The sequence below is a fragment of the Ipomoea nil genome, unplaced genomic scaffold (genome assembly GCF_001879475.1).
Source record: "Ipomoea nil cultivar Tokyo-kokei standard unplaced genomic scaffold, Asagao_1.1 scaffold3056, whole genome shotgun sequence".
NCBI lineage: Eukaryota > Viridiplantae > Streptophyta > Magnoliopsida > Solanales > Convolvulaceae > Ipomoea > Ipomoea nil.
Genome location: NW_017619484.1, coordinates 1,987,892 through 2,001,127, shown reverse-complemented (window position 1 = coordinate 2,001,127; position 13,236 = coordinate 1,987,892). Strand labels below are relative to the sequence as shown.

Here is a 13,236-nt window from a genome sequence, read left to right as displayed (position 1 = left end):
CCCTGGGGCTTCAGCCCAGGACCACAAGGTTAAGAGCCTTGCGCTCTACCGACTGAGCTAGACAGGCAACGAACGATGATTATCAATTTTCTTATAACTATTTGGGGCAATTGTAATATTGAAAAAACTAACTTTTTGTATTGTGAGAATAAACATCCAATAATCCCTTATTGTAGATACGTTAAAAAATTGGAAATACTTTTTCTTAAAAAATAAAGCAATCAATTAAATGTTTATTTGGGAAATCGTTCATAATGATGGATGCATCTCAAGTCTAAACGCCCACCCTGGGACTTGAACCCAGGACCACAAGGTTAAGAGCCTTGCGCTCTACCGACTGAGCGAGACAGGCAACAAACAATAATAGTCAATTTTCCTATAATTATTTGATAGACTTGTAATATTGATAAAACTAACTTTTTGTTTTGTGACAATAAACATCCAATATTCCATTGCTGTAGTTACATAAAAAATAATATGGAAATTCATTTTTCTTACAAGATATAACAATCAGAATTAACGCATTAGAAATCAAGTCTAAACGCCCACCCTGGGGCTTCAGCCCAGGACCACAAGTTTAAGAGCCTTGCGCTCTACCGACTGAGCTAGACGGCCAACGAACGATGATTATCAATTTTCTTATAACTATTTGGTGCACTTGTAATATTGATAAAACTAACTTTTTGTATTGTGAGAATGAACATCCAATATTCCCTTATTGTAGATACGTTAAAAAATTGGAAATACTTTTTCTTAAAAAATATAGCAATAAATTAAATGTTATTGGGGAAATCGTTCATAATTATTGATGCATCTCAAGTCTAAACGCCCACCCTGGGACTTAAACCCAGGACCACAAGGTTAAGAGCCTTGCGCTCTACCGACTGAGCTAGACGGGCAACAAACAATGATAGTCAATTTTCCTATAATTATTTGATAGACTGGTAATATTGATAAAACTCACTTTTTGTTTTGTGACAATAAACATCCAATATTCCATTGCTGTAGTTACATAAAGAATAATATGGAAATTCATTTCTCTTACAAGATATAACAATCAGAATTAACGCTTTAGAAATCAAGTCTAAACGCCCACCCTGGGGCTTCAGCCCAGGACCACAAGGTTAAGAGCCTTACGCTCTACCGACTGAGCTAGACGGGCAACAAACGATGATTATAAATTTTCTTATAACTATTTGGTGCACTTGTAATATTGATAAAACTAACTCTTTGTATTGTGAGAATGAACATCCAATATTCCCTTATTGTAGATACAATAACAAATTTAAAATATAGCAATCAATTAAATGTTTATTGGGGAAATCGTTCATAATTAATAATGCATCTCAAGTCTAAACACCCACGCTGGGAGTTGAACCCAAGCCAAAAAGGTTAAGAGCCATGCGCTCTACCGACTAAGCTAGACGGGCTACGAATAATGATAATCAATTTTCTTATAATTATTTGTTGGACTTGTAATATTGATAAAAATTACTTTTTGTGTTGTGAAAATGAACATCGAATATTCCTTTGTTGTAGTTACATAAAAAATAATATGGAAATTAATTTTTCTTACAAGATATAACAATCAGAATTAACGCATTAGAAATCAAGTCTAAACGCCCACCCTGGGGCTTCAGCCCAGGACCACAAGGTTAAGAGCCTTGCGCTCTACCGACTGAGCTAGACAGGCAACGAACGATGATTATCAATTTTCTTATAACTATTTGGGGCAATTGTAATATTGAAAAAACTAACTTTTTGTATTGTGAGAATAAACATCCAATAATCCCTTATTGTAGATACGTTAAAAAATTGGAAATACTTTTTCTTAAAAAATAAAGCAATCAATTAAATGTTTATTTGGGAAATCGTTCATAATGATGGATGCATCTCAAGTCTAAACGCCCACCCTGGGACTTGAACCCAGGACCACAAGGTTAAGAGCCTTGCGCTCTACCGACTGAGCGAGACAGGCAACAAACAATAATAGTCAATTTTCCTAAAATTATTTGATAGACTTGTAATATTGATAAAACTAACTTTTTGTTTTGTGACAATAAACATCCAATATTCCATTGCTGTAGTTACATAAAAAATAATATGGAAATTCATTTTTCTTACAAGATATAACAATCAGAATTAACGCATTAGAAATCAAGTCTAAACGCCCACCCTGGGGCTTCAGCCCAGGACCACAAGTTTAAGAGCCTTGCGCTCTACCGACTGAGCTAGACGGCCAACGAACGATGATTATCAATTTTCTTATAACTATTTGGTGCACTTGTAATATTGATAAAACTAACTTTTTGTATTGTGAGAATGAACATCCAATATTCCCTTATTGTAGATACAATAACAAATTTAAAATATAGCAATCAATAAAATGTTTATTGGGGAAATCGTTCATAATTAATGATGCATCTCAAGTCTAAACACCCACACTGGGATTTAAACCCAAGACCACAAGGTTAAGAGTCATGCGCTCTACCGACTGAGCTAGACGAGCTAGGAACAATGATAATCAATTTTCTTATAATTATTTGTTGGACTTGTAATATTGATAAAAATTACTTTTTGTGTTGTGAAAATGAACATCGAATATTCCATTGTTGTAGTGACATAAAAAATAATATGGAAATTAATTTTTCTTACAAATTAAAACGTTACAAACGTAGTAGCGGGAGTAAGGATCGATCCCACGAGGAGTGACTAGTTTAACTTTTGTGCTCAAGGAAATAATGGGGGGTTTGGAAAATAACGAGAATAAAGATAAATTGAACGAATAAAGCAATGAAAATAATATATTGAAAGCACTTATAATAGAAAACCTTGGTTAGTAAAGATCCACCACCGCAATTTAACACTGATCATTGATTAGTAAAGTAATTAATATGCAATTGAATATTTGTCGTGAAATTATTTCATTTCCGTTTTCCCTTAGTTATAGGTAACTAAAGCACACGCGGTTTAATTACCCCTAACTACTAAATAACCTACGACAAGCGCTATAGATTTAATTTAATAGCAACAATAGGAACTAGGAAAACCGACAAACTAAATAACACAAGCACAAGCGATTGCATTTAACTTAGGAAAATATTTTACCCGAGTCCAATTATCACTAAGCCGTCAATAATTAAACCAGTTGCTACTGAATATTAGAATAATTTGTAGCACAACATTATCTAATATAGCAAATAATTATATCAAGTGAATAACTAGTAGGCCTCCCTAGCAATTAAATGATACAACTATTCAAATAACTTAGAAGAATATTTAATACCCAAATGCATAAGAATTATATAATAAAAATAAATAAATAATCTTACAGCATAATCAATTCCGGGGCTTCAATTCACTAAACCAAGCTAAAGAAATTAGCAATGAATGGACATTGATAACAGCTTTACAGAATAATCGAGAGGGGAAGGATGAACGATTTTACAATAGGAAATTCCTACTATTTATATCATTCTAAAAATAGGCCAAATCAATTTCCACCATCTGCTTTTCCTATTCTTTAGCTTCACGTCCAATTGCCGAGAATAGCGCCGAAATGGACAAAGTCTTATTTTTGTTGCTGCTCCGTTCATTCTGCATGCATGCATGTACTAAATGAATTGAAGAAACAAAAGCAAAGTTTAATATGATGTTATATTTCTTTTTTTGTCTTTTTCTAAACAATTGGGTGGTTAATGATTTATTTGTTTAGGATTAAAATGAAAATACAGGATTAGGCTCAAAATAAATTACTAACTAAATATTATTATAAAACATTTATTTAACTAACTAATTATTAAACTCTAAAAACAAGTAATTATTAAATAATTATAAATAACTAATGCAAAAATATTATAAAAATGTAACTAAAATATGGGTGTAAAATATGCCTATCAAATTCCCCCACACTAAAACATTTGCTTGTCCCCAAGCAAAAAATATTATTTGCGAAGTAAATAAATAAAATCCCCAAAACTCATAACATATCATGAACAACAATCTGAAGCACCCTGCAATTAATAAGATAGCACCCCTGTCTGAAAATTGAGAAAACTAAATAAGTAAGCCCTCACAGGAATATCACTCATCACTCAAGTGTTTGATGGGTATAAATTTCTCTCAAGTTCATTCCTATAAAATTGCTCTACCATAGGCTTGCATATCTTCTCAATCACCACTACAAGAGTCATGCATGACACAAATCATAAGGACTTTCCACAGGTTGTAATGGGGCTACGGTAGGGAATATTTAGGAAAGTAGCTTAAACAAAAGCTTTCAAACTAGAGGAGCAAATAAATACAAATAATCCAAGATACTTGCTCAACACCAAGTATAGAATGCTTCCTCAGTATTACCAGAATTTCCCCTTACTTCATTTATTTAGAAGTAACTTCAACTCAAAATCAATTGCCGATTCTTTCTCATTTTCTCATAATTTTCAGCAATATATTTCTTTTTCAAACATATATTCTCCATTTTTTCATTTTTTCAACTTTTCAATTTTTCAATTTCCATATTTTTTTGGAATCATGAATTGTCTTCGTTTTCTTTTTCATAGAAGACCAATGACAAATCGGCAATGAAGATACAACCCACCTCATTCTCCATCATATTAACACAAGAAAGTGACCTCCCCCACACTTCTTCCTCACAACCTCACGTATATTACACGAATAATTCAAAATTTGCTCCACTAGTTATTCAGCTGGGTGAAGGCATTATTTTTAGATATAAAAGGCTTGTAATGTGGTTCAAAAAAAAGAAAAGAATGGCCATAAAGCTCAAAGTGGTTAACAAGGGGAAATAAATCATAGGACAAACCGGTTATTTGGCTAGTGAGGCTCAAGATCAAATAATGGCCTTAATCACACTTGAATCATGCATGGTCTCTCATCAAAAAAAAAAGAATCATGCATGGTCTAATTAGCTTTAAAAGAGAATCAAGGCAAGTTCTAGAGAAACAAAATTATGGAAGAAATCGCACAATAGAAAGAAAATAAGACCGAAGTGTCAGTCAATAGCTCAAAACACTCACAGGTTTATTGCTTACTTAATATAGCCACTACATATCAAACAAGAAATGCTAACAAACTAATCACAATTTGCCAAACTATTTATTCAATCACATTATGAATTTCAGGAAAGGAATTTTTTTTTTCAAAATAATACTTATTTTGCATAAAATACTAGTAAAATATTTGTGAAAATTTTTGAAAATTTTGACATATGCAAACAAATAATAAAACTAAATTCCCTCCCCCACACTTATTATCAACATTGTCCCCAATGTTGAACAAAAACAAGCACAGAAAAAGGGTTATTGAATGAGAAACGGGAATAAAAGAAAAAGAATGGAACAAATACACCTTAGGTTGCCTCCCAAGCAGCTCCTTTGTTTATCGTCGTTGGCTCGACTTATGATATTTCTTTAAATTTCCATCGTCTTTTTGAGTACCTTCGATGATTATGAATATTCAAAGAAACAGTCCCTTCATGCAGATTAGTACTCAAAGATGAATTATTATTTTTTCCTTCTTTTCTTTCATTAGACGCAATTTCAACAAATTTAACAAGCTTCAAAGAATCAACAAAAATTGCAAAATTATCATCACTAGGAGATTTCATGGCATCATAAATATTAAAAGTCACAAGTTTACCATTAGACTCCATAGTAAGCATACCACTATGAATATCAATTTTTGTTTTCGCAGTTTTTAAGAATGGCCTTCCTAACAAAATATGATTATTATTTTTCATATCAAGCACATAAAAATCAGCAGGAAAAACCAAGTTATCAACTTCAACAATCAAATCCTCAATCACACCCCTAGGATATGTAGTAGATCCATCAGCCAATTGAATTATTATACTAGATTTATTCAGGGGTCCAAGATTTAAAGAAGCATAAACAGAATATGGCATGACATTAATAGAAGCTCCTAAATCTAACATAGCATTTTCAAATTTCACCCCACTTATCATGCATGGAATAGTAAACATACCTGGGTCTTTGCACTTTTCAGGAAGATTGCTTTGACTAGCCATAGAGACATTCTCTTGCACTTTCACTTCCTCAATTCTTTCATTATTTCGTTTCTTTTTCATAGTGCCTACCTCTTTTAGAAAATTTGCATAGCGAGGTACTTTTTCCATAGAATCTAAAAGTGGTTTATTAGCATCACATTCACGAAAGGTCTCATACAGATCATTATTTGAGTTTCCTCTTATTGGTTCTAAAAGATCTTGAGGAAATGGGGGTACTGGTTCATAATCAGAAAAAGAAGAAAACTTACCTTGGGACTTCTCTTTATTGTTGGCAATGATTCCTGCACTTATTTCCTTATTCAAATCAACATTCTTTTCCAGCAACATACTTTCAACATTAATTGCACTTACATTCTCTTTAGGATTAACAACTATTTGAGAGGGTAGTTTGCCAGAACTCTGTGCTTCCAACCGACTAACCGTAGTTGCTAGTTGGCCCATTTGTCTTTCCAAGTTTTGAATACTAGCCTTTGTTTCTTGAATACTAGCTCTTGTCTCTTGTTGGAATAGTTGTGTTTCTTGTTGAAACTGCAAAGTGTTAGTAGCAAGAGATTTAACAATATCTTCTAGATTCGTACCTGAGCTAGAGTTTTGGGTTGGTTGTTGTCTTGAAGGAAATGGTTGTATGTACTGCTGAAAATTGGCACGATTCTGAACAAACTGGTTCCCTTGTGAGTTCCCATAGCTAAAGTTTGGGTGATCCCTCCATCCAGGATTATATGTATTGGAAAATGGATCATACTTACCTTGAGGTTGTCCAGGAAAACCTCCAGCCATGTTGACTTGTTCAATAGGTTCTTCTTGAAGAGTTGGGCAGGCATCAGTTTGATGCCCAACTACGGAGCAAATTCCACATGCTTTAACAGTTTGCATGTTTCCTACTGCTAATTGACGGACAAGAGTAGTTAAACCAGAAATTTGTTGTTCAAGGGCAGAAATATTTACCTCATTCCCTTGCTTAGACGGTTGGACTATTTTATTGCCAAACTGTTGAGAATTTGCAGCCATGTTTGCAATTAGAGTTCTTGCAGCGTCCGGTGTCTTGTCAACTAAAGCACCACCGCTTGCAGCATCAATCATGCTTCTATCCATTGGAAAAAGTCCTTCATAAAAGTACTGAATGAGTAATTGCTCACTAATTTGATAGTGTGGGTAGCTTGCACAAAGCATTTTGAAACGCTCCCAATATTCATATAATGACTCTCCATTGTTTTGCCTTATACCACATATTTCCTTTCTAATGTTTGCCGCCCTTGAAGCTGGGAAATATTTTTCAAGGAATAGTGTCTTTAAGTTATTCCATGTGGTGATGCTTCCGGAAGGTAAATAATATAGCCAATCCTTCGCTGAATCTTTCAACGAAAATGGGAAGACTCTCAACTTGATTTGTTCTTCAGTAACCCCTGTGGGTTTCATACTTGAACACACCACATGGAATTCCTTCAAGTGCTTGTGAGGGTCTTCACCTACAAGTCCATGAAAAGAAGGCAAAAGATGAATTAATCCAGATTTTAATTCAAATTGGACATTAGCATCCAGAGCGGGAAAGGTGATGCATAAAGGTTGCTGATCCAAATTTGGAGCTCCAAGCTCTTTTAAGGTATGATTTTGAGCCATGGGTTTCTCTTCTAAATCAGAATCCCGGGCAACGGCGCCAAAATTTGGTGAGCTGTCGTAGGCTCCCAAATTAAAACCTTACAAACGTAGTAGCGGGAGTAAGGATCGATCCCACGAGGAGTAACTAGTTTAACTTTTGTGCTCAAGGAAATAATGGGGGGTTTGGAAAATAACGAGAATAAAGATAAATTGAACGAATAAAGCAATGAAAATAATATATTGAAAGCACTTATAATAGAAAACCTTGGTTAGTAAAGATCCACCACCGGAATTTAACACTGATCATTTATTAGTAAAGTAATTAATATGCAATTGAATATTTGTCGTGAAATTATTTCATTTCCGTTTTCCCTTAGTTATAGGTAACTAAAGCACACGCGGTTTAATTACCCCTAACTACTAAATAACCTAAGACAAGCGCTATAGATTTAATTTAATAGCAGCAATAGGAACTAGGAAAACCGCCAAACTAAACACAAGCACAAGCGGTTGCATTTAACTTAGGAAAATATTCTACCCGAGTCCAATTATCACTAAGCCGTCAATAATTAACCCAGTTGCTACTGAATATTAGAATAATTTGTAGCACAACATTATCTAATATAGCAAATAATTATATCAAGTGAATAACTAGTAGGCCTCCCTAGCAACTAAATGATACAACTATTCAAATAACTTAGAAGAATATTTAATACCCAAATGCATAAGAATTATATAATAAAAATAAATAAATAATCTTACAGCATAATCAATTCCGGGGCTTCAATTCACTAAACCAAGCTAAAGAAATTAGCAATGAATGGACATTGATAACAGCTTTACAGAATAATCGAGAGGGGAAAGATGAACGATTTTACAATAGGAAATTCCTACTATTTATAGCATTCTAAAAATAGGCCAAATCAATTTCCACCATCTGCTTTTCCTATTCTTTAGCTTCACGTCCAATTGCCGAGAATAGCGCCGAAATGGACAAAGTCTTATTTGTTGCTGCTCCGTTCATTCTGCATGCATGTACTAAATGAATTGAAGAAACAAAATCAAAGTTTAATATAATGTTATATTTCTTTTTTTGTCTTTTTCTAAACAATTGGGTGGTTAATGATTTATTTGTTTAGGATTAAAATGAAAATACAGGATTACGCTCAAAATAAATTACTAACTAAATATTATTATAAAACATTTATTCAACTAAATAATTATTAAACTCTAAAAACAAGTAATTATTAAATAATTATAAATAACTAATGCAAAAATATTATAAAAATGTAACTAAAATATGGGTGTAAAATATGCATATCACTTGCGCTTTACCGACTAAGCTATATGGGCAACGAACGATGATTATTTATTTTCTTATAACTATTTGGTGCCCTTGTAATATTGATAAAACTAACTTTTTGTATTGTGAGAATGAACATCCAATATTCTCTTATTGAAGATACATTAAAAAATTGAAAATATTTTTTCTTAAAAAATATAGCAATCAATCAAATGTTTATTAGGGAAATCGTTCATAATTAAAGATGCATGTCAAGTCTAAACACCCACCCTGGGACTTGAACCCAAGACCACAAGGTTAAGAGACTTACGCTCTTCCAACTGAGTTAGAAGGGCAACACACAATAATAGTCAATTTTCTTATAACTATTTGATGGACTTGTAATATTGATCAAAACTAACTTATTGTGTTGTGAAAATGAACATCCAATATTCCCTCATTGTAGTTAAATAAAAAAATTGGAAATATTTTTTCTTAAAATATATAACAATGACCACAAGATTAAGGGCCTTCGCTCTACCGACTAAGCTAGACGGGCAACAAATAATAATAGTCAATTTTCTTATAACTTTTTGATAGACTTGTAGTATTGATAAAACTAACTTTTTGTTTTGTGACAATGAACATCCAATATTCTATTGCTGTAGTTACATAAAAAATAATATGGAAATTCATTTTTCTTACAAGATATAACAATCAGTATTAACGCATTAGAAATCAACTCTAAACGCCCACCTTGGGGCTTCAGTCCAGGACCACAAGGTTAAGAGCCTTGCACTCTACCGACTGAGCTAGACGGGCAACGAACGATGATTATAAATTTTCTTATAACTATTTGGTGCACTTGTAATATTTTGATAAAACTAACTTTTTGTATTATGAGAATGAACATCCAATATTCCCTTATTGTAGATACATTAAAAAATTGAAAATATTTTTTCTTAAAAAATGAACATCCAATATTCCCTTATTGTAGATACATTAAAAAATTGAAAATATTTTTTCTTAAAAAATATAGCAATCAATCAAATGTTTTAATGCCCACCCTGGGACTTGAATCCAGGACCACAAGGTTAAGAGCCTTGCGCTCTATCGACTGAGCTAAACGTGTAGGGATGGCAATTCAACCCGCCCCCGATGGGGAAAACCGATCCCCTCCCCTACGGGGGTGGGTTCGGGGATTTTTTTTCGGGGTACGGGGGCGGGGATGGGGGAATTTCTCAGTCCCTGTCGGGGACGGGCACGGGGACGGGGAATGCATTCCCCGCCTCGACCCCGAACCCGACCCCCGATCCCCGCCCCGTCCCCGAATCCCCGTTAACATCATAATATATAATATATGTATATAAAACTAAAAGTAATTAAATTAAAAAAATGATAAAGTTGAGAAACAGCAGGAAAAAGTTGATATTAGCATTATTTTTTTTTAGCAACACAGCACGAAAAAAAGATAAGATGTTTTATTAAAAAAAAAAAAAGGATAAAGTTGAGAAACAGCAGGAAAAAAAATGATAAAGTTGATGTTAGCAACACTGTTTTATTAGCACTATTTTTTTTATTAACCTTCATTAATCGTGTAAAATGTTTCATACTAGTGTTTTATAATATACTGAGTGTGTGATATTATATTGAGTGTGTGATATTATTTTGGATTTGGACTTTCTTTGAGGGGGATTCAAGGCACAATATGAATTTTTGATATATTAATTTTTTTTTAATAGACATAAACCAAAAACGGGGCGTGGATTCCCCGTCCCCGAAAAATCCTCGCGAGGACGGGGACGGGGAATAATTCCCCATCCCCGCCGGGGAGCGGGGCGGGGACGGGGAATGGGGAGACATTTCAGGGACGGGGACGGGACCCCATTCCCCGCCCCCGCCCCGCCCTGCCCCGTTGCCATCCCTATAGACGGGCAACACACAATAATAGTCAATTTTCTTATAACTATTTGATGGACTTGTAATATTGATAAAACTAACTTTTTGTTTTGTGACAATTAACATCCAATATTCCATTGCTGTAGTTACATAAAAAATAATATGGAAATTCATTTTTCTTACAAGATATAACAATCAGAATTAACGCATTAGAAATCAAGTCTAAACGCCCACCCTGGGGCTTCAGCCCAGGACCACAAGGTTAAGAGCCTTGCGCTCTACCGACTGAGCTAGACGGGCAACGAACGATGATTATAAATTTTCTTATAACTATTTGGTGCACTTGTAATATTGATAAAACTAACTTTTTGTATTGTGAGAATGAAAATCCAATATTCCCTTTCGGAGGCCAGCCGAGGCCGGCACGAGCAGCGGGAAGAGAGAGGGACTCGACCTACCCGGGTCGCATCCGCGCTCGGGCGGTTGGGCCCGCGTGTGCCGGCACAAGACCGACTAGGGCCGAGGCCGGCCGCAGATGCCAGGCCGGCGGAGTCGTCGTGTTCACGGAGGTCCCGGAGCCATGAACCTCGTGCTCCAGGGCCACGGGAACCGATCCCACCAGTGGAGCGCTCGGGAGAGACACGAGGCCGACCTCTAAGCTCCCAGCGCGATGAGATGGAGCAACTGCGCAGGCAGATGCACGAGTTGCAGCGCAAGATCGAGGCACGCGAGTCGCGACGAGTCACCGGAGCCTCGGGACGCCCTGGCCACACCTTTCACGAAAGACGTCATGGCCGAGCCCCTGCCTCGGGACTTCAGATTCCCGGCTGTCAAACCCTACATGGGAGCAACGGACCCGCGGGATCACCTTAGCAGGTACAAGGCAGTCATGATGATGACAGGCGTCAACGACGCCATCATGTGTCGCGGCTTCTGCACAACTTTGGATGGCCAGACCCAAGACTGGTTCGGGTTCTTGCCGGGGGAATCCATCGCCACTTTCGCTGTCCTAACCAAGAAGTTCATGTCGCACTTCGCGGGTAGCATACAGCGGAGGAAGCAATTCGCCAACTTGTGCTACCTGAAGCAGCACAAGTCGGAGACCTTGACGGAGTACCTGAGCAAGTGGAAGAAGGAGGCCATGGGGGTGACGAATTTTGACGAAAGGTCCGCCATCCCATTTTTCACAAACAATCTCAGGTCGGGCCCTTTCCATAGCGACCTCGTCCAGAATGAACAAAAGACGTACACAAAGTTGATGGACCGCGCCACGCGGTATGCTAATGCCGAGGTAGCAGAGAAGAGGAAGAAGGAGGAGGAGGAAGGCCAAAGCCGGGGCGACAGGGCACCTCAACCTCAAGAGGACCGCCGCCCACCGCGGTCGCGCCGAGATTGGGGTCCCCGGCTAGCCCTACTACGACACCTGATCCCGTTGACACAACCCATGAGTGTCATTCTGGACCATGCAGAGGACATGGGCATCGTGTCGTTCCCCGAGGAGTGCTTGAAGATCTCCCCCAAGGCCGACCCGAAGAAGTACTGCCGTTTCCATCAGCAGCGTGGGCATGACACAGACGAGTGTATGGTCCTCAAGAGACAGATCGAAGAGCTCATCCAACGGGAGTACCTTGGCCAGTACGTGAAGAGATCTGGGCAGGACCATGCTAAAGGCCCCGACAATGCCCAAAAGAAGAGGGATGGCACCGGGCCATCCACTTCTGCCCAGCGCAAGAGGGAGCTCGGCCAACTCACGGAGGACGAGTAGACCGAGCCAGACAGCCCGCCAAAGAAGAAAGTCATCCACGTCATCTTTGGCGGCCCGGAAGGAGGAGACACACCCGCCGAGAGGAAGAACTGGGCGCGGAGCCTGTACGTAGGGGAGGTCGTCCGAGCACCCCATGAGAAGAGGACGCGCAGGGAGCCCATAACGTTCACCGACGACGACCTCCCGAATGGTCCCCTACCCCACCGGGATGCATTGGTAATCAGGTTGGAACTCAAAGACATCATTGTCCACCGGGTACTGGTAGATACGGGGAGCTCCATGAACGTCATGTATTATGACACCTTCACGCAACTCGGATTATCCAGGAAGCAGCTCTCCCAGGTACGGACTCCGCTATCCGGTTTCACCGGAGAATCCATTGAGACAGAGGGCTCCGTCACCCTTGAGGTGCAGATCGACACCCACCACACGTCAAGACGTGGGAGGTAGAGTTCGTGGTGGTAAAGATCAGCTGCGCCCACAACATCATCCTCGGAAGACCTGCCTTGGAGGACCTCAGGTGCGTCATCTCCATGGAGCACCTTTGCCTCAAGTTCCCTACCCCCACGGGAGTAGGCGTCGCACGAGGAGACCAGAAGATTTGTCGGAGCTGCTATTTGAAGGCCTGCCACCAAATAACGAAGA

At 37.8% G+C, this 13,236-nt stretch overlaps 1 protein-coding gene and 3 non-coding genes across 4 annotated transcripts; 1 reads left to right on the top strand and 3 right to left on the bottom strand.

Moving 5' to 3' along the window:
• Positions 1 to 279: 279 nt before the first annotated feature.
• TRNAK-CUU lies at positions 280 to 352 on the bottom strand. The gene has a single exon. It is a non-coding gene; the product is annotated as a tRNA-Lys (tRNA).
• A 474-nt stretch (positions 353 to 826) lies between these two features.
• On the bottom strand, positions 827 to 899 carry TRNAK-CUU. Its single transcript has one exon. It is a non-coding gene; the product is annotated as a tRNA-Lys (tRNA).
• A 1,006-nt stretch (positions 900 to 1,905) lies between these two features.
• TRNAK-CUU lies at positions 1,906 to 1,978 on the bottom strand. Its single transcript has one exon. It is a non-coding gene; the product is annotated as a tRNA-Lys (tRNA).
• A 9,518-nt stretch (positions 1,979 to 11,496) lies between these two features.
• LOC109164065 lies at positions 11,497 to 12,591 on the top strand. The gene has a single exon (XM_019312820.1). It carries the CDS (start codon positions 11,497 to 11,499, stop codon positions 12,589 to 12,591), a length of 1,095 nt encoding a protein of 364 aa, XP_019168365.1.
• Positions 12,592 to 13,236: the final 645 nt, after the last annotated feature.